This window comes from Choristoneura fumiferana, chromosome 2 (assembly GCF_025370935.1).
Source record: "Choristoneura fumiferana chromosome 2, NRCan_CFum_1, whole genome shotgun sequence".
Classification (NCBI taxonomy): Eukaryota; Metazoa; Arthropoda; class Insecta; order Lepidoptera; family Tortricidae; genus Choristoneura; species Choristoneura fumiferana.
In genome coordinates, this window is record NC_133473.1 from 17,496,660 (window position 1) to 17,522,939 (window position 26,280).

General features: G+C 43.4%; 2 protein-coding genes across 3 annotated transcripts in view; one reads left to right on the forward strand and one right to left on the reverse strand.

Moving 5' to 3' along the window:
* The first annotated feature begins 138 nt into the window (after positions 1 to 138).
* LOC141445289 (uncharacterized) lies at positions 139 to 7,734 on the forward strand. 2 transcript variants are annotated; one of them, XM_074111087.1, is made up of 6 exons: positions 139 to 270; positions 748 to 942; positions 2,021 to 2,197; positions 2,921 to 3,013; positions 4,586 to 4,723; positions 5,986 to 7,734. In XM_074111087.1, the coding sequence occupies exons 1-6, from the start codon at positions 223 to 225 to the stop codon at positions 6,133 to 6,135; spliced, it is 801 nt and encodes a 266-aa protein (XP_073967188.1). In that variant the 5' UTR covers positions 139 to 222; the 3' UTR covers positions 6,136 to 7,734. The 2 variants fall into 2 exon arrangements, with proteins under 2 accessions (XP_073967188.1, XP_073967189.1); XM_074111088.1 differs by having other exon boundaries at positions 4,598 to 4,723.
* A 5,871-nt stretch (positions 7,735 to 13,605) lies between these two features.
* LOC141445286 (protein kinase C-binding protein NELL1-like) overlaps positions 13,606 to 26,280 on the reverse strand; it is a 55,005-nt gene continuing 42,330 nt past the window's right edge. The window contains 16 exon segments of the mRNA XM_074111083.1: positions 13,606 to 14,886; positions 15,931 to 15,980; positions 17,322 to 17,391; positions 17,393 to 17,478; positions 18,415 to 18,579; positions 19,286 to 19,431; positions 20,102 to 20,209; positions 20,731 to 20,985; positions 21,609 to 21,729; positions 22,273 to 22,412; positions 22,938 to 23,057; positions 23,386 to 23,577; positions 25,171 to 25,264; positions 25,476 to 25,604; positions 25,721 to 25,876; positions 25,966 to 26,242. Of these exon segments, the coding sequence (XP_073967184.1) occupies positions 14,784 to 14,886; positions 15,931 to 15,980; positions 17,322 to 17,391; positions 17,393 to 17,478; positions 18,415 to 18,579; positions 19,286 to 19,431; positions 20,102 to 20,209; positions 20,731 to 20,985; positions 21,609 to 21,729; positions 22,273 to 22,412; positions 22,938 to 23,057; positions 23,386 to 23,577; positions 25,171 to 25,264; positions 25,476 to 25,604; positions 25,721 to 25,876; positions 25,966 to 26,242 (2,212 nt within the window). The 3' untranslated portion in view covers positions 13,606 to 14,783.

Consider the following 26,280-nt stretch of genomic DNA (forward strand, 5'->3'; position numbering starts at 1 on the left):
TTTCAATATTTAGACAAGCATCCATCATCACTGTCAGAATTTTTATTCTTTTCAGTCTGCTTTAGTTATAAAACCTATTTGAATTTCCTGCAGTAATTCACGAAAAAGAAATCGTGATTCAAATGTCGATTCAATGTCGATTTCAAATTGACGAAGTGTCACAAAGAAAATTGATTTCAATGTCATCTTTAAAATAAATTTGAATATTTAATATTTTCCAACATGAGGCAACATGGCTTCGTTTTATATATGTGTGCGGGTTTGCTGCTTGTGAGTATTATTATTTTATTATACAATATTGTTCATTGTAATTTGTGGGCACGATTACCAGAACGCAATAAAAATCCTGTTTGGAACTTCCAAAAGCCTTTCAGCGTAATCAATGGGATTGAAATTCATGACCGTACGAATTTTACCACTTTCTTGAAGTCCAGTTTAGACCTGCAAGAAAAAAAATATTGAAGACTTGAATACCTATTTATATTTCATAAGATGTTTCACTCCGTTTAGCTACTCGTATAGGTAAACCGCCTTACCTTACACCTACATAATAAAGCTCACTCAATAACTGACTGTCTGCCTTTTAAAGGCACAGCCAAAATACTAAGACTAGGACCCTATAAGTACCGCAAACGTTAGAAATCCACATAATTGTCACTTTTTCGTAACGTCCACGGCAAACGGAGTTCCAGAAATAGAGTCAAGCCACTGGCACACTATTTAAATTTGAACTATGTTCGTGTCCAGACGGGGGCCGCGGTGCTCGGCGGATCGTCAACGTGGACGCTGATGCGTATCTCGTACTACTTCTGGACGACGGACCTGGGCGTGGAGCTGGCGGGCGGCGTGCTGTACGTGGCGGGCGCGCTGCTGTGCCTGCCCGTATGCTGGCTCACTACGCTCGTGCCTTACCACACCAAGTCGCAGTCGCTGCTTGCTACGGTGAGCTGGGCCGGCCTTCAGATCAGACCGCCTTTCACTTAAGAGTACAGTCACCAGCACCAATCTCTGACACAACAAAGCATGCATAAATCGACTCTGACACGCACAGGGGCCGCGAGGGAACTGGCACGTATATAGGCCGAGATGATGATGATGATTACCAGCACCAATATGACACAACAAATCTTAATATATAAAAATGAACCCCTATTTCCCTTGGTCACGGCATCACGCGTGAACGGCTGAACCGATTTCGCTAATTCTTTTTTTGTTGTGTTTGCTATTGTCAGGAGAAGGTTATTATAAAAGAAGATTTAGAAAATTAAAAAAACTACACCGGGGGCGAAGCCGCGGGCACCAGCTAGTCGTGCATAAATATCTGAGAAGGGTCTATTTCTAGGGCCAACAGGACGTGTCAGATATTTTTGCACGCTCCGCTGTGGCAGATACAATGCAGGCGACTGTACCTAATGAGCGGAAACGGGGTAACTACTGTACCACTACCATGAGTTTACAGTGACCGTACTCGATAGCGACGACGTAAATTATTTGTATGGAGAATTGTACAGCGCCTCTAAAAATAATTTACGCCGTCGCTATCGAGTACGGTCATTGTAAACTCATGGTAGTGGTACTGAGCATCATCAGAGTACAGAGTCATTCACGATGACGCGTGCCGTGGTTCTTATTACAATATCATTAATGTCTAATTTTGGCAAAGTCACGCGTCTTCGTGGATGGCACTAGGTATAACAAGCTAAAGCTTATGATTTCTTATTCAGCGATTACGAGTCAAACTTACTCCGATTTAGGAGTAATTTTTTATGATGCGATGATACCTGCTACGCGAAGTATTTCGGTGAATCGATATTATATTGTGCAAGATAAAGGGAAACCGTTCACGACAATCGTGACAAATACATTTGTCGCTATGCATACTCGCACATCTCTAATGGAAACCCGTCATTTTGTCGCTTGTTGTATCTAAAGGCGCCAAAGGTATGACTTGGCCGGGGCACCTGCACCTGATTAAATAAGAGAGCGAGAGGGACGATACGATACGAAGTACAATTTTCAGCTGCTGTGCTGCGCGACGGCGGCGCTGCTGGTGCTGGCGGTGGCGCTGGTGGCGGCGGGCGGGCTGGCGCGCGCGCTGCGCGACCCGCACGCGCTCAACGCGAGCATGCACCGCGCGCTCGCGCTCGACGCGCTCGACCCCGCCGTGCGGAGCTCCTTCGCCGCCATGCAGTGTGACGTGAGTACCGTACCGACGCCGTGTTGCCACCTACATATTAGTTGCTATTGTTTTACAGCCGATTGCCCTGGTTAATAAATACACAGAACATTACTGGCCCTATACTACGAAGAGCAAAATTCGAACTTCGTGTCTTGCCGTCCCGACGCGTCTGACGCTTATGTTATTTACTACGAGAGTGAGAGAGACGGTACGATATGAACTTCGATCGGATTTCGTAGTAGCCCCGCTGAGACGAAAATTAAAACATAGATCCGAATACAATGTGTCTCTACCTTCTTTTGATTAGGGCATTTCTAACCTATGCATGTAAAGCCCCAAACCTAACGCCAGGGAAATGACTTACTTACAGGGAAACATACCTTTATTCATTGTATTCCTAGGTACTTCTTTACCTACCTGCTATACCTACTCTATTGAATGGAGTGTTAAGACACTTGTATCGCTCGTGTTCATAACCCAACCAACAAAAAGTTAAAAACTCCCGACTTTGTCATTTCAAAGTTCAATATCTCAATAACGGCTCAACCGATTTTGATGAAACATGTCTAAAAACCATCGCTAGAACCCTGATTTTAAATAAAAAAACCACATTCAAATCGGTCCACCCGTTTAAGAGCTACGGTGCCACAGATAGACAGACAGACACACATAGCTTTCAAACTTATAACACCCCTTTTTTTGCGTCGGGGGTTAAAAAAAGTATGCTTTGGATTTTTTCAGTTGCGTTGCTGCGGCGTCCAATCTTACATGGACTGGTACAATCACCGTCGCACCCTGCCGCCGTCCTGCTGCGGCCGTGCGCGCTCCGGGAAGGTAGACTTTTCATTGAAACACTGAATAATTACCGTATCTACTCGACAGAACTTTCCCACACAGGCCACAAGATAAGCCACTATTGGCCATCACATCACAAACACACTGTCATGCATTATACTTAATAATGTCAAATCGAAGCTGAGCACACACACTTCGTCGCTAATACAGGTTTGATTGGAGACTTCGTGCCAGAAGCTGAAGAAGAATAGGCACGGATGTATCGGCACTTGAAGCTTGTATGTCTAAGTTTTATCACTTGTTGCCCGGACACTAGCCGACATTATGTAGTTGCAGGTGGCAGTCTCAATGTGGCTCAGGGTGCTCATGACGCTTGTTATTTATTGCTTATACCCAGCATGCTGTTTGCTAACAGACAGACTTCAGTTCTTAACTAGGGACCTCATGCATCCCTGTATTTCTTTTATGTAATTTTTATTTTTTATCTATTGCTTTTGCTATGTTAGCTTTTAATAGTCAATATAATTATATATTTTGTTCGGAAATAATGACTTTCTGTCAAGTTTTTTGCGGCGCATTTTTTGTTGGCCTACGCTAGCTGGCGCGGGTGCGGGTACTCCGTCGTATGCAACGCGTGCAGTTAGCGCTGCTGATTATTTTCTAATAAGTAGGTAGCCGTCCACCGTATCCGTGTACACCGCATCAGCTAGCGTAGACTCGGCCTGCTTACAGAATAAACGTAGGGGTTTTGATTTTGTTTTCGAATGATTGAACGCACGGAAGAATAAAAACAAGTGGAAGTGCTATGTAGGTGCAGCGTGCGTGCCACGAGTAAGCGGGGCGGTACGCTTACTCGATGACGTAGGTAATCCTCCATTAGTAAGTTTTTTTCCTGCTATCATTTTTACATTCCAGAATTGAGCAATACGGCATACTAATTACTGTAAAGCAAGAAATGTCGCGATACTACTAAACGTGATCATACTCTACGCAATGTTGAACACGACTGGCATCTTTTACTGGAATAGGTTTTGGCTTGGACGCGTGAGTACGCGTTCCCGCCCGCGATTCTATTAGCGTACGAGTATTTAGGAGTACGGCGGCTGACAACGTTCCGCCAACTTGAAAACTAGCATTTTTGTACACTTTTTAATTATTTTTTTTATAAAAATTGCTAACAATCCTAAGCCTTTATAAAGGGTTATCATGAAGGGAAGTTTTTAGTCGGTATTTAATATAAGTTAAAATTAAAAAAATATGAAGTGTGAAGCCCGAACTGTGACGTGGGATTTGGTAGTTCGATATTCGTAAAACTACCAAAACTAGTACGCGTATACGCAATTACGGGAGCGCATTTACGGGAATCATTTTGTTTACGCAATGAGTCAATTGAGTTAAGTACTCGTAGATACTCGTGTACGTAACTCAGTCTTTGGATCTAGTCTTTTTGTGGATGCGTACTCGCAAGACTCAGTCCGCGTTTTGCCTAGTACGTCTCACCTCTACTGGCATCGAGTAAACGTACCTCCGCTCTTGTGGCACGCACGCTGCACCTGCACCTACATAGCACTTCCACTTGTATTTATTGTTCCGTGATTGAACGTGTATTAGTTCTCCGTGCAGCCGCGAGTGGCGGAGGTGTGCGCGACGCCGCTGCACGCGGCCGGCTGCCTGCGCCCCGCCCTCATAGAGCTGCGCAACTACATCAGTGCGCTGACCACGCTTTCTTCGGCCATCATTATTATCCTGGTGAGTATACAGTGTGGAAAAAAACAATGGGCCCTGGAGCGCAACTACCTTAAATCCTTTAGTTAGCTAATTGTACTGAAAGGAAACATTCCATTATAGATCTTCTAAACTTCGCTTGTCTCACCCGGGAATCGAACTAAGTAAAAATAAAAAAATGAACACTCGCTATTTTATTATACTAATCGAAAGGATTAGGTATTGTTCAGGATAAAATTTATCTAATAAATATTTGGCCTTACACTCATGTGTTGTACGAGATACCATGAAAATATAATGTTTATTAACATTACCTAGTAGTGTTTACTTGTTAGGTACCTAAGTTATAATTTTCTTATCTTTCTAACACCCAAAGACACCATAATCATGATCATGAAGTACAAGCTTGCTACCTAATTTTATGTATCTCTCAGTACCTTATTGAAGAATTCGATAAGAAAATCTTTAAATGGTATTAATAAATCTATGCATAATTCCTTCTTATACACGAAGCGTTCTGACGAAAAGTTTAAAAATGGAATGTATTTTTTTATGCAACACGGGGCAAACAAATCCCAAATGTTTATTAAATTTTATCCAGAACAATAATCCTATTGATTCGCATAATAAAATAGCGAGCTTTTATTTTTAATTGGTTCGATTCCCGGGTGAGACAAAGGGAGTTTAGAAGATTTTTGAATGCAGTTTAGTTCAATTTTAAAAATAAAGGAATGTTTCCTTTCAGTACAATTAGCTAACTAAAGGATTTAAGGTAGTGCCCTCCAGGCCCCATTGATTCTTTCAACCCTGTAGGTACATAGGCGCACATTGGGTCAATTCCACGGTAGCCAGCGCGCCGCCATTCTCCTATAGCAGGGTAGGCAGCGCGAGGCGTAAGGCGCAGCATACCTTGCTGTTTAATCATTGCACGCCATTTAAGACCAAACTCAATCTGAATCTGCTTAAGTGAACACGCTGATGTTCCTATCTCAAGCTTGTTGTTGTTGTTGTTGTAACTCTTTATTGTACATAAAACATATGAAAATTACAATTAACAAGAGAAAAAGATGCACAAAGGCGAACTTATCCCTTAAAGGGATCTCTTCCAGTTAACCTTTGAACGATTGAAAGGACAACAGAAACAAGAGTAGACACTACAATGGAGAGATAAAAGGACTTGAGGGAGGGCTTGTGGTTCAATAGCGAGTCGTAATAAGTAACCTAAGTAGCGCAGGCCCATAGGCGTGCTTGGTGTACAAAGGACTAAAAGGCGTGTTCTGTTGCAGGCCGTGACGGTGTTCGCCGCGGCGTACACGCTGGTGGCGGGGGTGGTGGAGCGCCAGAAGCCGCTGCAGCCGCTGCGCGTGGCGTACTTCACGCCGCCCGCCGCCGCCTTCACACCCACTTACACCTCCAACCCCGTCCCTTCATCGTAACTCCCAACACCATGTAGTCAGCAGCAGATAAATCTGTACGGACAGAGAGCTCAAAAATATCTAAATTTGTATTTTATTCACGCAATGGCGAACTAACTGTGGGGTGGAACCGGCGGCCCGCCCTGGGCCTCCAGTTCCAGGGGGCCCCCAAAAGTACCTACATAAGTTCTCTTGATCAAGTCCTGGACTAGGCTAAAATATGCTTAATACTTCGGGGGCCTCATTCAGCATTGCCGCCCCGATCCCCGAACGACCGTAGTCCGCGACTGCAGTCATGTTTATTGCTGCCTACTTCTCTAACATCCTATTAAAACCATTTGAACTGCGCGTTACTCTCGGCATAGGACACTATTATAATGTGAATAGACTTTTTGAGCTCTACGTAGAGCATATCTGCTGTTGACTCTACTAGATGCGCACGATCCAGAAGATACTTAGCTTCACTTATGTCAGAGATAGAAGTATTCTGAACGTCGAAATACGAGAAATGTCACCTTAGTTTATTACACTCCTGAGCGTGTTGTGCGTAGAATCAGACGATGATACATCGTTGTTATTATACCTCAACTAGATGTGACGTGACGGATGTCGTGTGTCTATTTACAACGTATCAGTTAGGTGTAGTCTTAGAGCGTTTTCAGATTATCCGATCCGATATCAGATCATATTTCATACATTTTACTTGCCCCGATATCGTAACGGCGTCCGATACCGATATCAGATCGGATAATCTGAAAACGCTCTTACTTTACCTAAACATACCCATGCTTTATTATCAATGCTAGATCTTTAGATGCGATAGAAGATCTTATTTATTGTTGTAGACAATGTGTTGCTGAACTATTAACTTACTTTTTGATAGATTTAGTTTAAGTTTTTAGATGATTTTGTAAAATTTTATATACTTTTTTATGAATACCTGACATTTTGTAGCGTTTTCTGGGGCCTCATCATATTTGTCGCTGGTTCACTTAGTCAGAAATTTAAAAAACTTGCCGTATAATTTATTTATTTAGGATAATTTGCCTTCTTAGAATAATGATAGACCTAAACGGCTCAGGATGACTTCGGTCCCATTTCGTCAGCTTCTTTAATCGTCCTCATTCTTTTATAGTCGTGTTCTGATTCGCCAACATTCCTATCTTGTCCGCTTTCTTACGTAGGCCACAGTACCAACTCGTCAACAGTCTTATTTCGACTACAATGTTAACTCGTCAAAATTCCTATTTAGACCACAGTGCCAACACGTCAACATTATTGCATCGTTCATTGAGACACGTTTGATAAGCGATAAATGTGGGCGAGTTGGCACTGCTGACCAAGTCGTACCGTGGTTTATAAAAGAAAGTAGACGAGTTGGCACTGTAGTCAAAATAGGAATGTAGACAATATGGGATATTGACGATATTAGAAAGTGGACAAGTTAGGAAGGTGACGATTTAAGAATTGTAGGCTGACGACATGACACTGTGGACGATTTAAGAAGGTTACGAAATGGGACTGTGGACGAAGTCGTCCTGAGCCACTTAAACATTGTCCCCAGTTCGTTAAGTTCAGAATTCGCTGTGATTGTTTTCAATAAAAAAGGAAAACGCCCGACTCTTGTTTTTTTTTGTTTTTAATTAGGTACCTACTTAGTAATTTTTGAAAATCTTGTCATTTAGACGGATTTTCGTCGGTTGTAAACCGATTTTGTTTGAATCATTTTTGTCCGGTAAATTTGTAAGTAATAAAGAGGTTCCCTGTCTCGAAGCAATGTGCAGCGTAGAATGCACGAAAGGTTCTTAGTGCACCTGAACTCTCGTGAGTGCACTAAGTACACTATAAGTAAACTTGATACACCCATTGGGTGCACAGTGGGTATTAAGTGTACTTATAGTTCACTTAATTCACGTGAATCAAACCCGGTGCATCTAGTAAACTACAAGCATTTTTTCACTAAGATTTGGAATTAATGTTTCCGATACAAGAAAAAACAACACTGGAATATTTTTGGCGTCACTTTTGCCAAGGGGCTCAATTAATCGACTAACTACGGCTGCATTAGCGACGCAGTGTATGTCTCGCAACCACAGTTGCCAGAGCACGTGAGTGGCTAGATAAAAATCATTCTATATTTATAAAATAAGACATAGCACCTTGCGTCCAGTCAGGTGTAGGGTGTAATTCAGGGCAGGGAGGGTAGGGTGTAATTTCAGTAATTCAGGACAGTAGGTACCTATAGGTAGTCATTTATGATGACGCGTGCCGTGGTTCTTATTACAATGTCATTAATGTCTAATTTTGTCAAAATCACGCGTCTTCGTGGATGGCACTATGTATACCTACTTACTCAGGGAAAATAAGATTTTGGAAAGTTTTACACAAACGTGCTAGGAGATGCTTCAACAAGAGGGAGTAAAAGTCGGTTTGAACTGGTTTTTTTTTAATGAAAGCAGCGAAATTAATTTATGTACAGTCAACCAATTTTATTCCTAGCCCACCACAGAACTTTGTCATTGTGACATTTATCTTCCAATAAGCATGGCTATAGACAAACCAAAATCATTTACTATGGTTCTATAGCAGTGTATTTTCTAAACAATGGGGAAGATAAGAATAAACAGATAATAAAATTAAAAGTTCCAAAGTCGTTCCAACTTTGTTACTACGGTGGCAACGAATTAAAAACTTAGCTAAATACCCTTCAGACCCACCGTACCTCTGGCGATACCCCTGGTGGTATGGTGGGTCTTTTAACGTTAAACGGTACCACTGACTACTAGTGATGTGATGTCGACAATAATACCCTTGTTCTTCGGTACATTACTCAAACCCTTGTTCCCGTGGTCCCTTTCAGCAATATTATGCTGCCGAATCACGAGGTTGCAAGTCCGGCCGGTTAGGTTAAGGTTTTTTTTTATAACCATCCAGGACCGATTCGGGGCACTTATTCCATCGGATCTGGGTGATCATAAAAAAAATAACCTTAACCTAACCGTTTTGTGATTCGGCTGTAATCTGACTAAATAAGTAGGTCACACCACTAGTGACCTACACTCGGTGGTACCGTTTAACTTTAAAAGATCCACCATACCACCAGGGGTACGGTGGGTCTGAAGGGTTAAATTACTTAGATCACAACATACAATTGATCTCTGCTGCTACAAGGTACTCTTATCACAAATGCGGTGGGTCTATTCTTGTCTTTGGTCCGCCGGATCTTCGATCAATAGACCCGGAGATGGTGACACAAAATATTAGATCATTTGTACCAGTATGGCGGTTCTTCAGGGGTCTAATTACGGAATGACAAAAAGAAAATTATGGTCATAGCGCTGGTACAGTCGCCATCAGATATATGGTAGCGGCCAAGGTACTCAAATATTTCGGAGCAGCATTAAATTTCAATATATTAGTTACGATAGATAAGGTCTATAATATCGGACCATATAATTCGCCATAAATTTGGGAGCAGCGACTTTTCAATTAATTCGTGACATACAATAAGATAAATATATCGTAACAAACAGATCGTCAATGGTATCGAAGCAGTCAGGGTGGTCATAAAGATCGATCATTTAATGGAAAAGTGTCTTAAGTTTGTGTAATACAATTTAAAATAGTTAAGATTGGACTCATGAAAATAAGTTTTCAGACGGCATTGATACTTTATGTTATCATTAATTTAAATTAGAACGAAATGATTTGTTGTGGCATTCATCGAAAAGAGTGTGTGTGGATTTGTCATCGTGACAAATATATTTCCGTCTTTTTCGAATTAGACAATTTTTTAACAAAACTAAATGCCTTAAAAACGTTGTTTCGACGCAATGTCAAAATTGGTGGGCGTAGAATGAGTAGCTTAATTTCGTCAAATTATGTCAGATACTTTATGGCGTAATTGATAGTCCCTTGACTATTAAAGCACAAAGTCATGGGTTCAAATCTGATGCAAGTAAATACGTGAATTGTGTTTCTCTTTTTTGATTTCTTTTGGATGTAAATAACATTATTATTATTATACTGGCAGCTATTATACTAGCTATTTTATTCAACCCAGAGAAGTTAAAGTTTTTTAGTAGTTAGGTATCTAGGTAGTAATAGTAGTAGTAGTAAAACAACTTTATTGTACAACAAAGAAAAATACAACTGATTAAATTACAAAGAAAAAATATTACAAATGCAAACTTAATTGTTGTTGGTAGATACTTAAAATGATTAGTATAGGTATCTTAATCTATCACGTTTGAATTGTTGATCAAGTACTAGAACCTACTTGGTAATTATCTTTCACGTGCGAACTCTTTTAACGCGTGTAGTCCTACTTAAAACTGCGTTCGATATTTGATTTCTTCAGTTTTCTTGGTTTTCTGTATTCTTGACGTTGACAATTTCCTGCAATTGTTATCCTCGTACTATTTTATCGAAAGTAGACTGCAAAAATTGTTATTTTAATCTCAAACAATTTGCCCAAGACCATGACCCTATCGCGTAGATACTGAAAAAAAAAGAAAATTATACAATTGCGGAATGAGATGGTCTGCCTATAACAGACGTAGCTAATGAAGTCGGAGTTTCAGTAAGTATTGTTTACTACACTATACATACTTACATGATTTAATGCAAAGGTTATTACGATAATGATTTAATAAATTAAAATTTTTATTTCAGAGAAAACACCGTGTATCGATGGCTGAAAGATGGCAGCAAGAAGGAGCTTTGTCGAATCACGTATCTTTTGGACGTCCGCGTTCTACGACACGGCGTCAGGACATGAATATTATAAATCAAGCTCGTGAAGGGGAGCTGGTAGAAATTACAGGTCGTATGAATGCGGTGGATTACAAAGAAATACTTGAGGAGTCGTTTTTGCCTACTGCCCAAGTATTTTACCCCAATGAGCATATAACATTCATGCAAACAACACAGCGGTGCATAATGCTCGCTTGGTTCAGGGATGGATTAATGATCACAGAGATGAGCTGACTCGCATAAAAATGCCTGCAGAGAGCCCCGATCTCAACCCCATAGAAAATCTATGGGGTAAAATGGTGCAAGAGTGGGACGGAAACCAGTGTCGCACCAAAGATGCTTAAGACGCCACGCTCTCAACGTTTGGGAGTCTTTTAGAGGGCGAAACGTGTGTGAAAATCTGGTCGGCTCAATGCGAAGACGATTGCAAGCTGTATTAAACGCCGAGGGAAGTTACACGAAGTACTAACGTTTTACAGGCTGAAGAAAAGTAGTTTATTTAGTTTACGGGTAGTGAACACGTATTAAAAGGTTATTTTAATGGTATAAGTAAATAGTGTTTTGTTTGATTCTTAAATAAAAGTATTTTCTACTAAATCATTATTTTATTTATATTAAGTTTTATATTAAAATGAATACTATCAATTGATACAGTTTTCGAGAATGCTGCTTGAAATTATCTCATGTGTCTAAGAAACTCACTTGCTCACCCATAATAGTCGTCAAAATCATCCTTGACATTGACAACTTAAGTCAATAGAACTCAAGTAGATAGTAACGAATTCAAATGTGTAGGTACTATGCACAGACTTACAGTATATTTTTCCATAAATGTCCGATCTTATGACCACCCTGACTGCTTCGATAACATTGACGATCTGTTTGTTACGAATATATTATCTTATTGTATGTCACGAATTAATTGAAAAGTCGCTGCTCCCAAATTTATGGCGAATTATATGGTCCGATATTTAGACCCTTATCTATCGTAACTAAATATATTGAAATTTAATGCTGCTCCGAAATATTTGAGTACCTTGGCCGCTACCATATATCTGATGGCGACTGTACCGGCGGCCCAATCGCGTGAGCGTCAATCGAACGTGTCGGATAAATATAAATAACGAGTGTCGAAGGATTTGTTCCACAAAAATGCTTGTATTTTCCGATAGTCGATCAAAAAAGAAATAAGTGGTAGCGTAATGCCATACTTCTCCGGTGTGACTTACAGCCCGCCATACCGACGCGAATACAATTAATAAAAAAAAAATTCAACCATTTGTTCCAGGCTAATTTTTGCACAGTGATTCGAGAAGCCATTTACATCATGCCATACTTTTCTGGCGGTTCCAAATGGCCGCCATACCGCCGCAAAAGAGTAATTTTTTTTCGCAAAACGATTTGTATGGATTTTTGGAAAGAATTTGACAAAATGTGACCGTTATTACATTTTCATCACACTTGCTCGTAAACAGTGTCATAACATGCAGGCTAACTTGGTTGCAACCCCCCAAATAAAACCCTCGACCTTAATGTGCTTGTCATGAAACCCGTGGTCGGTAAATGAGTCATTGCGCGTACACATTGTCTTGTCATGAAGCCCAAGGTCGGTAAATGAGTCGGTGCCCGTACTGCCGCATGCCGAGGGAGGTTGAGGGCGACGTTGCCAAGAGCACAGCCTAAGGTATCGCCAATATTTGGAAGAATTATATTTTTTCTTTTACAAATATAAAATTTTACTCGCAAATGTAATGAAAAACATTGTATGTCGCACGGGCGGTACTAGAATTACGAACATCGACTTCCACGACTACGATCTTCGACTTCGGGCTTCTAATAGACTCTCGTTCGTAATTCCTTATTTACCGCCCTTAAGACACAATGTACTATTCCCATACTTCTAGTAGGGGGAAAAAGTGATGCCATAATTGAAAAACTTATTTACTCGACACGTTTTCAAACTGCGACTAAAATAAGTGAAATCATTTTTTACATCATCGAATCATTGTATTCTGTTCGTTTCTAGATGTAATTCTTAGGCCAAGATAAAAAAAATTTTTTGACGATTTGTACCAGTATGGCATTTAGATTTTTGGAAATGATATGATACAATGTGACCCTTATTATATTTGCCATACTTCTAGTAGAGGGAAAAAGTGGCGCTATACTTACGCCAAATCTTAGAATTTTAAAAAATTCGCCACCTCCCACAGGTATGGTATTATAAGACTTCTATTTATGATCATACACTGAACTGTTAAAAAAAATGTAGGCTGGTAACGTTTAGCAAAAAAAAAAATACTCTTTTGCGGCGGTATGGCGGCCATTTGGAACCGTCGGAAAAGTATGGCAAGTGATTTCGTGAATGGCTTCTCGAAAGCTTCTCGACGATGATTAGCTGTGCAAAAATTAGCCTGGGACAAATGGTTGAATTGTTTTTTTAATTAATGTATTCGCGTCGGTATGGTGGGCTATAAGTCACACCGGAGAAGTATGGCATTACGGTACCGCCTATCGGAAAATACAAGCATTTTTGTGGAACAAATCGTTCGATACTTATTATTAATCCAACACGTTCTATTAACGCCCACGCCGGTACCAGCGCTATGACCATCATAATTTTCTTTTTGTCATTCCGCAATTAGACCCCTGAAGAACCGCCGTACTGGTACAAATGATCTAATATTTTGTGTCACCATCTCCGGGTCTACAACTGTCGGATAATGAAATACGATATTGAGGATATCTTTTTAATTGTCATTTTTTGAACACAATACAACATGCAAGCATCAAAATGCTTTATGAAAATTAAGAAACAATCATGTCTTTTCTATATTTGGTACCTATTTTTGGTTATTTTCAAATTATTCAAGAAAACGATTTCTATATAAAGACAAACAAAAACTATAATATATTATGAAAAATTTCGTACAACAGCGGCCTAAACGTGTATCTCAAATTGATCGCGATCGCAATCGCCTTCAGTTTGGTTCGGCGTGGCGATCGCGTTCACGATTTGACATCCGCAGTTATTGTCCGCAGACGCGGCGCGCGGGCGCCGGCGCGGCCTCCGCCCGCCGCCGCCCGCGGCGCCTCTTACTACACTAATGACGTTGACGCATCCTCGATGCGGCGCGTTCACAGCAAATGTAGCGACACTATACAATATTCACAACAATAGCTAAATAGTACCGTTATAAGTCTAGTATAATAATTTGAAGCGATCGACGTATTGTTTAAATTTAGAATTCGAAGAGTACCTAGTTGTAGCGGTGAGAACGCGCCGGATCGAGAACGGTGGCGCGGCCGCGCGCCGCGTCACTACCTCGCGCCGCGCCGCCTCTCGTGGCATTGCACACCCGATTCGAACAGACAACCGTCATTTCTACAAGCAAAAATTATCTATGCCCTAGGTTCCTAATTAATTAACGTTCTCCTCGCGTTAGTTTAAGATGTTACGAATTTGTATATACGAAAACTGGAGTGAACAAAAACTCGTCAGGTGATCGATCCGGCCACATCACGATGTGGCCCGGGCGGAGCGTGCAATGCCACGGTGGGGAGCGCGGCGGCCGAGCGCCGGAACCGCTCGCCCCGCGCCCCGCGCGGCCCTCGCACTGCACTAATTATAATAAAGGCATTCGATCAAGATTGCGGCACACCGTTCTATAACCTAGCTACTCGATAACACTATAATATTGCTATAACGAAGATAAAATACTTTGATATAATCGACACAATCGCAACCCCCCGTTATAATACAGTATCACATGGCGGTTCCGGGCGCCGCGGGCGGGCGCGGCTCGCCGCTAAGTTAAGGCCGTCGAGTGAGTCGCGCGCCCGCCGCAATTGGTTAACATTAGGTCTATCTAGAATAAATAGGTGTGTGTGTGTTGCAGCGGTTCAGGGCGGCTCTAGCGCCGCGCGCCGCGGTGCTTGCGGTGCGCGCCGCCCGCGCGCGCCGCCCACCACGCCGCCAGCGCCAGCGCCAGCGCCCACGCCGCGCCGCGCCCCTGTCTGCGGACCCGACCGCACGCTCAGCCGCAGCTCGCCCTCACATCGCCAAGCCATTGCGACACGGCCATCACTCGAAGGACCATCACTTTTTACACGGCCTTAACTGGTTCGTACGCATTATTAGCCTTCGACGTAGCCATATCGCGATCGCTTAGCGTGTATTGGCGCGGCACAGTCGAGGACATAAATATCTGTACAGTTATCGAGTCAAATCGATGTAAATACCGACTTTATGGTGAGTGACATAGAGGTGTTTATAGATATTTTTGACGTCTCGGTAACGTACGTATATATTTATGAGCTTGACTGTACATTATCATCGTCCCTCTCCCCGCTGTCTGTCGTAATTAGCATATTACGACTAATTAGCGGAAAAAGGGCCGTTATTTGTAATACGATATATTATAGAAGAACCGGCTGCCCCATAATGGGCGCCAAAAAGTACTTATAAAAAAAACTAGGTATTATAATTCTTTTTTCTACTTGAAGTGATTCTAAGTAGTGATTGCATGTTTTAACTGATTATACATTGACTACTACTTTAGACTAGACTAGTTGGAAATAGTGATAATAAAAATAAATAATATCTTGGATGCTCTATGTTTCGGATGTCTAATCCGAAGCATGCTCGGTCAAGTTACTGAGTTTGATATTGGAAATTTTAAACCAATGACACCATGCTCGAATAATGAATTAAATGAAAAGACATGCAACATAATGATACCTGGAATGAAATGTGTTTTCGATTGAGATTTGCATTTGACAATATTTAAAATAATACCTCTAAGGTCTACGTTTATACCAAATAAACAATGGTAAGCCAGTTACATAGGTACTTATCTCAAATTACTTCAGTTATAAAATATGGATCCAGCCGCTACTATTCAATGCAAACTTTTTAACTTGAAAGTAAACAAAACTCACGCGATTTTCACAGCCCCATATTGGGCGCCACTTAAACAAATCGAATCGAAAACACGAGCGACAAATAAACACGTGTTAATAGAGCAATGTATGAATGAATAAAAGAGTGGGGGTGGTTACCGATGCACACAACACGCGAGATTGCTCACCAAAGTAGCACACTGCCCGCCCTGCAACAAGCGGAAACGACGCGTTCACACACGACTCTCAAGCGACTCGCGGTTAGTCTGCCGAAGCTTGGTTGTCACTAGTCAACACAGGTCAAGAAGTTACACACATCAAGCGAGTTCACATTGAAGCGGGTACAGGTAAGATGAAGCTTAAGAATTAGCGCTGGGTTGAATTGAACTGGAGCGTGTTCTCCACTGTTAAAGCAGCAGTAAAATGATATCCTTGGAGACCGCTGGTTATGCTGGCAGTGGGAGATAGCTTTCATTTTAGAAAAAAATGAATGAAGATTTAGTTAAAAGGCAGTTTATCTCCCTCTTTATATTCAATAAGAAGTTTGTCTAAATATTTCATATCCAGATTGCAGTAAATAGCGATTATTAACTCTACTAACCGTATGAGTGGAATGGATAAAAGATCGAAAACCGGCCTAATTTAACTTGCTCGTGAATTGTGACATTAACACTGTAAATTTACTTTCATATCGAGTAATAATATAGGTACCATCAGCCAAATAAGTGGTCTATCAAATTTTTAAACAAATTCCTATCAAATGAATATTTCGCTAAAGTTGAACTTTCAAGTTGACAGACACGTCTATTGGCATTATTGTTTTATGACATGCAAACATTATCAACTTTAGGGTGGTAGACCACATATTTGGCTGATGGTACAATATAAATGTTAACCACGACGACAAAGTGGTAAACTATATCACTCCAAAAAAAAATATTTGTTTATCTCCTCTACACATAAAGTGGGTGGATGATTTTTGTTTCTCAACTAGACCCATAGTACGGGGTATTTTTGGATAGGTCTTACAAAAACAAACCATTTTTTGGTTAAGTAATCAATCTGCGAAATATTAAGCTTCAGAATGCAAACTAGCTAAACCATTGGCTTGAAAAACTGATCAAAATCGTGATATTATATTAATTAATTTAAAAGGGAAACTCCGGTTCGAAAAAACCTCTGTTGAGAAGAATCCGGTAAGAAATTCAACGTAATCAAAACGTAATACAATATTCAGTATTACCGCGTACGCTAAATCGCGCCAGTTCACGGCGCGGGCGCCGCGCGGCGTGCTGTTTTTAAAGGTTTCAATAGAGCAGAGACACGCCTCACGCAGCGCTGCTCTAATAGATGACGTGAAACAAGCACGCCGCACTCGCTCAAGCCGTGCACCCGCGCGAGTTAGTGGTGGCCCATATACGGAACCCTACACCTGCGCGTGGCCCGACACGGCAGTAAGCCGGTTCTTTAAGCTTCTGGTTAATCGTGTCAATAGGGGATGAAGTTAGTGTGATATGTGTTATAAAGCAGTGTGTGTGGCGGCGGCGTACCTGGCAGCCGGGGCAGTGCGGCGGCGCGCAGCCCGCCAGCTGCAGGCGGTGCGCGCGCCACGCGCCCCCGCGCCCCCGCGCCCCCCGCGCCCGCCCCCTCCGCGCAGCATTCGCTGCTCTCCTCGCACTGCGGCTCCCAGCAATCCACCTCACCTCTCTGGAACCGAGGATGCTTCGGATTAACAATCACATCATCTTTTTTTCACATTTATATGCCGAGGTCTGTCCAAGTGGCAACTACTTGTACGATAGGCTTGTACAGTCAGCATCAAAAGTAGTGGATCACTTTGTCTTTGTCGTATTACCACATTTTTTGTCAAAGTATGGTGTTAAGTAGGTTGCTGTAAAACGACAAAGTTCAAAAGTATGCAGCTAATTTTGATGCTAACCGTACATGCATTTGGATGATAGCTACACGTGTACTTGCACGATAGATAGGTCCACTCGGACGATAGGTACATGCACTTGTACGACAGGCTCTTGTACCTACTTAGACGATAGGTTCGCGCATTTGGATGATAGGCACGTGTTCTACTTTGCGTCCCTGAAACTTCACTCGAGAAACATGGTTTGGTTTGGTACCCTCATTTGTTATCTATTTCTCAAGGTTTTTGCAGGTGGTAGGACCTTGTGCAAGGTCCACCCGGATTGCTACCACCATCTTGCTCGCTAATCCTGCCGTGAAGCAGCAGTGCTTGCACTGTAGTGTTTCGGCGTGGAGAGTAAGACAGCCGGTGAAATTACTGGCACGTGAGGTATCCCATCTTAGGCCTCTACGTTGGCAACGCGTCTGCATTACCCCTGGTGTTGCAGATGTTTATGGGCGGGGCGGTGGTGATCTCTTACCATCAGGATGACCCATTGCTCGTTTGCCAACCAGTCGAATAAAAAAAAAGTTTACGTCCGATCCATTGTCAGTTCAACTGGCAGAACATTATCATTTTCGGTTTAGATATGCTATCATTGGGGGGTCTATGGAAGCCTTTTGTCCAACAGTGGATGTCCTACGGCTGTTATGATGATATGATGATAGGTATCATCGGCGTGCAGATAAGCCAAGTGTGGCTGAATGCACTAAGCGAGCGATACTGACGAGGCACTCGCAGATCTGGCACTGGTAGAGCCAGCGCTCGCCGCTGTGGAAGCTGACGTGGTGCATCTCCTGGTGGCGGCAGTGGAAGCGAGGCTCGCAGTGCGGGCAGCACGCCGCCGGCGCCGTGCCCGGGGACTCCGCGCCGACCAGCGCCGTGCCCTCAAACTGGAACAAATGGTGTTTTAACTCAATACTAGCTAAGTCCATAACGTCAAATAAATCTAGAGCTCTACAAAATAATTATGAAGATGACAATGATGGTGAGAACATACTGTTCAAGAAACTACAGACTAAATAAATACCACTCTAGTCTCTGATTTTCAAGAATAGTGGTTCAGTCAAATATAGGCAGCCGTAGCCGTAGGTACAACGGTGAAGAACTTTGTTTATGTGAACCACGGTGTGAACTAACTTTTTCTAAGAATCCGCACAGTATTTTTAACGTAGACTACGTCTAGTGACGTCATTCACCGCTGCATTACGGTGGCTACAGGACGGCAAGGCTATCCTAGTTAACCCGAACTTTTACTGTTTAGTCGATGCAAAAAGTGTATGCTCTTAGGCTAAGGACACACTGAGCGATAAACCGCGCGGTTTTATCGTGCCGTCCCACTTCAAACTACCGCTTGAGAAACAGACGGTACCTACGTTTAAACCGTAGGGTGACCGGCCCGGATAATACCGACATGGCAATACCGCCCAGATTTTATTATGTACGCGCCTAAAGAAACTCATGTCAGTTTGACGTGAGATTGTATGGGCGTGTGCACGAATAATCGGGTCGGTATTATCCGAGCCGGTAAAAAGTGTCACCCAAACCGCGCGGTAAGCCGCACAGTGTGTGCGTATAGCCTTAGTATGGCAGACTTACGGCGGCGGTGCGGTTGTCGGCGGCGTCGCAGGCGCAGCGCGCGCGGCGGCAGGCGGCCACGCCGCGCGCGCACGCGCACTCGCGGCAGCCGCCCGCCTCGCTCCACACCGCGCCGTCGCGCTTCAGCTCGCCCTGCCACAGGCAACCTGCAACCGATGCCCAATAATACATTGTACACACCTGCATTCATATCTGCCACAACAAAAATATCTGACACGTCTTACCGGCCCTAAAAATAGTGTCACGTCAGATATTTATGTACGTTTTGTTGTGTCAGATCTGATATTGGTGCTGGGGACTGTACAGTCGAGTTCATAAACTTCTGAGCAAAAATTTGTTCAAAAATATCTGAACACGCTTCTACGCCGTTAACAATAGAGTCGTGTTCACATATTTTTGATCAAATGATTGCTCAGAAGATTATGAACACAAATACACAGAGCGCTTACAACGCGTCATATCACCTGCGAGATCTTAGCTGCGGGCGAGGATTGATAGTTAAGACGAGGTTATTTTTACTTACTTTGTATGAAGACCTCCCCTGTACAGTTGTTCATGTCTCTAGACTTGGCTTATTAGGGCCTTTGCCCTTTACACACAGCGTATATTTTAGGTGCTGATTATGATAACCCGCGTTTGCGGTGCCACTTCCCAAAAAGCTACTACGTAAGTTTAATTACAAAAGTGACTGAATCTCGGTTAAAACAGGTTAACGCACGTTAACTGCATCTATAAATAAAATACGCTGTATGTCTGTATGTATAGTAAGTTAAATCTTTGAAAAATAATGTTTTAATAAAATAAATAAGTACTGACTCAATTCACAATCCGGTAGTTTGCACTCGCAGCGGAAGCCGCCGTCTACGTTGACGCACCGCGCGCTCGGCGGACACGTGTGGTCGCCCTGCTCGCACTCGTCCACGTCTGAAATGTTACGTTACGTCCAAATATCGTAAAGCCGGGGTTATATTAGAGCCACGCAGCGTGTCGCAACGGGCTGTGATTATACTACAGTATCGTGTCGCCGCGCGTGCTGATTAATTTATATGAATGCGCGTAGCCACGTGGTGATTATACTAGCGCGGAGCGAGCCAACGCGTCACTTCCCCTACCACCTAGCCCACGCCGATCGGAATCGAGCGGTCTGCGTGGCGTCAGCTCGCTCGGCGACACGCGGGGCTGTGCTAATGTAACCACGTTCATACAAAATGTATGTAACCGATTGCAATACCACGCGTTGCGACACGCGGCGTGGCTCTTATATAACCCCGGCTTTACATTCACATTGCAGTACACTTCTTAGTACGCCGCTATATATGACTCTCAAGGAATAATGTTTTCAAAATTCCAAATTTTTTGACACCAGTGATTTATGCTGTGCATTGACTATGAGTCAGTCAGTCATTCAATAACATTTCTCTTTGATACTATAGATTATTTGTTACCTTCGCAGTGGTCCCGTTGGGGGTCCCGCCTGTACCCGTCACGACACACGCAGTAGTACGAGCCGGGCGTGTTGACGCAGGCGGCGCGCGGCGCGCAGGGCGCGGGCGCGGAGGCGGGAGCGGAGGCGGAAGCGGGGGAGGGGGCGCACTCGTCCACGTCGCGCTCACAGCGCGCGCCGCCGAAGCCCGCCGCGCACGCGCATCGCTCCGGCGCCGCGCACACGCCGCCGTTCAGGCACCCGCCCGTGCAGATCGCTGGATAAATTTGTATTGCCAGGTAAACAACAGCACATCAGTACCTACTCATCTTTTCAATTTGGCAATAACATGAGTTTAAATTATCAGGTCATAACTACATTATTGTCATTCATTCCGGTACGACAAATACCTACACGGTCCACGGTACACGGTCATACTCATCGATATATAGCCCATCAGGCTCTGAACCGTTTTAAGAAAACTGTACAGTTTGGTGTAGGTAAAGTCAGAACAGTAATGTGTGAAGATTAGCTAATTTTGTTGAATACCGATAAGAATAGTACCGTGCTCGTAAGAATAGTATTGCTAATAAAAGTGTTAATTGTGAAGCAATGTTAGTACAGTGTTATTGGAAGCGTCCAGACTCCGGTGGCTTGGACCCGTGCAAAGACTGGGAGAGGATCTAGTCGTGAAGAGAGCGTACTTGGGATGACCGAGTGGACGTAGACCGGTTGGTCATCCCAGATACCGCTAGAAAGATAAGATCCAGAGAGACCTTTTGGATCTCGTGGTCAAAGGCTGTCAAGAGCTGGCCCAAGAACGTCCAAGTTTGGTGTTAGAGGCCAAGACCCACGGTTCACTGCGCCTGGATAGTAGGTAAGTAAGTTAGAATAACTCACGGGTGCAGGTGTACCCGTCTCCCTGGTAGCCGTCGCGGCAGCGGCACGTGTAGGAGCCGGGCGTGTTGCTGCACTCCGCCGCCGCGTGGCAGCCGTGCGTCGAGCCCTGGCACTCATCTACCTGCACACGTAAAGCAAACAGCGATCATATTATCAGCAGTTCTTGTCTTTACACAGACCGGGATCACCAGCGCGCCCCTAAATTCAGCAGGGCTCCCAAATTTTTGAGTAGAGATCGTACTATCAGCCGAAAAAAAAACTTATATGGATAGATAGTAAGTACAACTTCAAACTTCTTTGATTGTGGATGGTAAGCGATGATATGGCGTAAGATGGAGCATAATATGCTAGCCAAGTAAATGCTCATTCAATCAAGATCAGACGAGAAACAGATGATATCCTTCAGGGAACACAGGCGCATGCATTATGAGGTAGGATGAGCGAAACCGCTCTAAAACCTTCAATTTAAAGGACGCTGACAATAGTTGAAGGTGTCTGCACCCTCACCGCCTTCTTCTGGTCGACCAGAGAAGAATGAAGCCGAATCTTCCTTTCTGTGTTCATATATCATCTGACTCAGTCAAACGGACTAAGCCCCGGGAACGCAAAAACAAAACACCAATTAGCATGGGTTGATAAAAATGCACCCCAATCCGATGCTTACCTCAACGCAGTTGAATTTGTCCCTCCTCGTGTAGCCGGGCAGGCACTGGCACACGTAGCCGCCGACCACGTTGACGCAGCGCGTGTTGGAGTGGCAGTGGTGCCCGAAGAGCCCGCCAGCCTCCGCGCACTCGTCCACATCTGGAACAAACAGCAATTATTGTAGCAGAAATATTTGCATGAAGTGAAAGATATGTATTTAAAAAGCAATTTTAAAACACCCTTGTGCACCGCAGGAGAAAGCTCTCTCTAGGCGGGTGTTATGCCTGACAGCTGAAGCTGAAGCTACCTAATTAATTATCCACATAATCAATCAAATGTCTTCAGAGTCCACTTTTTTATTTAGATGGAGGGGATTGGAAGAATGCAGAAAGAAGTTTAGGAAAATTCCAACGAATCTCGAATTGTACAAAAGCGAAAGTGCTCTGAGCGTATTTACTAAGTCCACATAATTTTTTGGTGTGGAAAAACATGATGAGATTCAGAATAACTGGAGTCCTCGATCTGCTTAATTTACTTAACTATAAGACCTGTGTCCAGCAGTGGCAGCACGAAGATTATGCATATTCCACTATTAAGTTCATTTCATTAGTTTTTCGTAGGCAACCACTATTTTTAGCTGTTGAGCTATGATCCGTGTGTTCCATGGCCTGGTCCGGTCCTCACCTTCGCAAGAGAGCCCGTCGCCCTGGAAGCCCTGGTTGCACTTGCAGGTGTACTTGGTGTTGAGGTTCATGCAGGTCGCGTTCTCGTCGCAGGTGTGCCCCATGCTGCAGTAGTCCACTCCTGGAAAATTATCAAATAAACTGTTAGTGTCAGTGAAACAAGGTGGTTCAGCCGATTAAGAGGACATTGAGATTCTAGTCACAATCGACATGTTAAATTCAACCTAACCGCAACAGCAAACAGCAACTAAAGGTTAAATAAACTTTCGTAAAGTCGTATGGCGTACTCTGATATGATAATAGGCTCCGTAGGCATTCCTGCATCAGTCAAAACTTTTTAAGCGGTTTCAGCTGTAGGTACCGTCATCAGGACTTCTTAACCAGTTGTGGACGTAAAGAAGCAAGCTGACCAGTAACTAGTAGCATTGAACCATGGCTGCTGCACTGACCGGGACAGAACTTGCAGCACTCGCCAGGCACGGTGAACTGGTCGGGAGGGTCGCAGGGCAGCGGCGGGCAGGCGGTGTCGGGGTCCACGCGCGTGCACTGCATGTTCCCGTCGTGGCACACGCACTCCGCGCACTCTTTCGGCGCGAAGCGGTCGCCGTGCTCGTAAAGCTCTCCCTTTAGGAGACAGTGCCCTGGAACGCCAAGCGATTTCGTTAGGTACAGGTATTTCCACAGAATTAATAATAAGAGAAACAGAAATGTCACGCATGCTTGAAAAAGAGACAGCGCATATTATATGGCTAAAAAGCCATTATGTTAAATAATCAAATTAAAAAATCAAGTAACTAAAATAAAAAAATAACAAAAAATGGAACCGACTACAAAACACTTGAAAATATTTTTCTAGGTAGGTACCTACTAGCTCGAAGTCGGTGCCTCAGCACGAGCCAGCAGGAATGGAACAATAGTCGTCTACCTCACCTACTAGGTTTCAATCGATCCTGCTGGGTCGTGCTGAGTCACCGACTTCGAGCTAGTAGGTACCTACCTAGAAAAATATTTTCAAGTGTTTTGTAGTCGGTTCCATTTTTTGTTATTTTTTTGGAGTCGGTTTTACTTTTTTGTTAAAAATTTTCTTTATTTCTCACTTTTTAGTGATTCGTAGCCAAAGTACATCTCACAACGATTCCTTGAAGCCCAAACACGGCTTAGTTCCGTTGTTTTATAACAGAGTTCCGTTGCCTACCTTCCGGCTTCAGCATCAGATCAGTTCGAAAAAATCATTAACTTAAAGCTCCTTCTTAGTCGCTTATCTAGGTATATTAATCATGATCGTTTATTGACGAGCGAGCATTACTTAGCTTTGATGAGTTCCATTGGTCATCTACGGTCTTCTTCATCAGGTCCAGGTTACCAAATGATACTTTCTGAATGTAAATGCTCATCTTAATGCTAAAAATGCCAAAATCGCCATAGGTGTGCCTATAAAATTTGAGGTTTGCCCTCGATTTCCCTAGGATCCCATCATCAGATCTTGATTTGGTGACAATGGACCACCTCAGAAGAGTACCCTTTCGAATAAAAAAAGAATTTTGAAAATCGGTCCACAATTGACTGAGTAATCGGCGAACATACATAAAAAAAATACAAACATTGGAACATAGAACCTCCTCCTTTTTTGAAGTCGGTTAAAAAGAGTTTCCTTGCTCACCCGCGACCTTACGATAGCTAAGCTTATGCAAAATATGCGTGTTCATGCAGTTCCTCCACCTCCACACTGTAAGAACAACCACCACACTACACTGACGCGTTTCGAACTCAACCAGAGCTCATCTTCAGAGTGACACAACCGTACACCATGCTACCAGTTGTTGTTATTATGACAGTTGTTATTTCAGTTGTTATGTTGACATTATGTTAATTTTTCCAGCTCAGTCTGTAATGACACTGACTGTTCATAAAATGGGTTATTGCAGAGAAAGTGATTCGAAAAGGATTACATTTCATTGGTGAGTATCGACCGCGGCGTAATCTACAAAAGTTATGAAAAAACGTGTGCAACTTTGACAGAGGGGGGAGGGAGGGGGGACTATAACGGCTAAGGAATACGGCATGCATAGGCCCTTACATTGAACATTTATTAATTGTGATGTTGTCGATGTCTTGGAGGAAAATGACAAGATTTGTGTTTCCATTGCAGTATCCAAGTTGAATAATGAACGGGCATGCGGTCATGTGTTCGGATTCTATCGGAAATTCTATAATAATAGAACATATGTGTTTACTTAAACATGTTGGGCAGCATTCTCCTGGATGTAACACTGGATTTTTGCATTCTGCTCTGTCGCACTCAACTGGCCTGCACGTAATCTCGCCGTGCTGAAAATTATACATTTATAATTACTTACCAACTAAAACTTCTCAATACCATGTATTGCGAATCGTCATTATTTTTAAGTACTTACGTACAACATGAGATTTTATATTGAACCCAGTTGTTTAGAAACGAAACAACTACACGAAATCTATGGTGTGATACCAAGGATAACTTTAAGGATGTTGTCACAATCAAGAATTGATGTATACTGACCACGCAGGAGCATCGATTGCAGTCTTTTTGCCAGGTGGCGCCGTCGGCGTGCACCGAACCGTTGGAGTAGCACGACTTCTGACAGTCGCACTGCTCCAAGCGTGCCAGCCTCGCCTCCGTGCCTACTAGCTGCGAAGAAGACATTATCTTACTATAACATGTACTTACATACTTGCTAATTTTAATAATGTGACCACGTACTTGACTCTACCAATAGGTTCTCCACAAAACTTGAATTTGTTTACCTTAAGTGATAGGTCATGGATATGCGTAGTGAGTTCCTGCACGGTAGCCTGCAGCAACGCGAACTGTCCACAAGTGGGACACTCCGAATCCAACCCTGGACATTGCGCCAGGTAACCGTGAGGCCCGCTCACCAATCGTACGTCTTGAAGCGTACCCTGAAACGTTTCAATTGATGATTTTATTTTAAACCGAACAAAAATTTGTCAAAAGCGTCGATGAGTGTAATCAAGAAGTATATTGTTACCTTAAATAATGAATGTTTGCTATTCCTCTGTCCCAGCCAGAGCGCCAGCTGCGGCTGCGTAAAGTTGCGGTCGGGCGGCGCGATGAGGCGGCGGTAGAGCGGGTGGCAGTCGACGAGCAGCGTGGCCTGCGCGCCCGACACGGCCAGCGCCAGGCGGTGCCAGGCGCCGTCGGCCAGCCGGAAGGGGAAGCTCTCCACGCGCGCGCCCGCCTCGCCCGCCGCCACGTAGTGCAGCCGCACCTCGTCGCGGCGCCCGCTCGACTGCACCTCCAGGTACCTGCACACCGCACCGCCGTGTTACTGCCTTACACCGGG

Coding starts and splice junctions, on each gene's coding strand:
- LOC141445289 (XM_074111087.1), top strand. CDS start 223: ATGAGGCAACATGGCTTCGTTTTATATATGTGTGCGGGTTTGCTGCTT. Junction 2,198..2,920: donor TCGCCGCCATGCAGTGTGAC/GTGAGTACCGTA, acceptor GGATTTTTTCAG/TTGCGTTGCTGCGGCGTCCA. Junction 4,724..5,985: donor CGGCCATCATTATTATCCTG/GTGAGTATACAG, acceptor GTTCTGTTGCAG/GCCGTGACGGTGTTCGCCGC.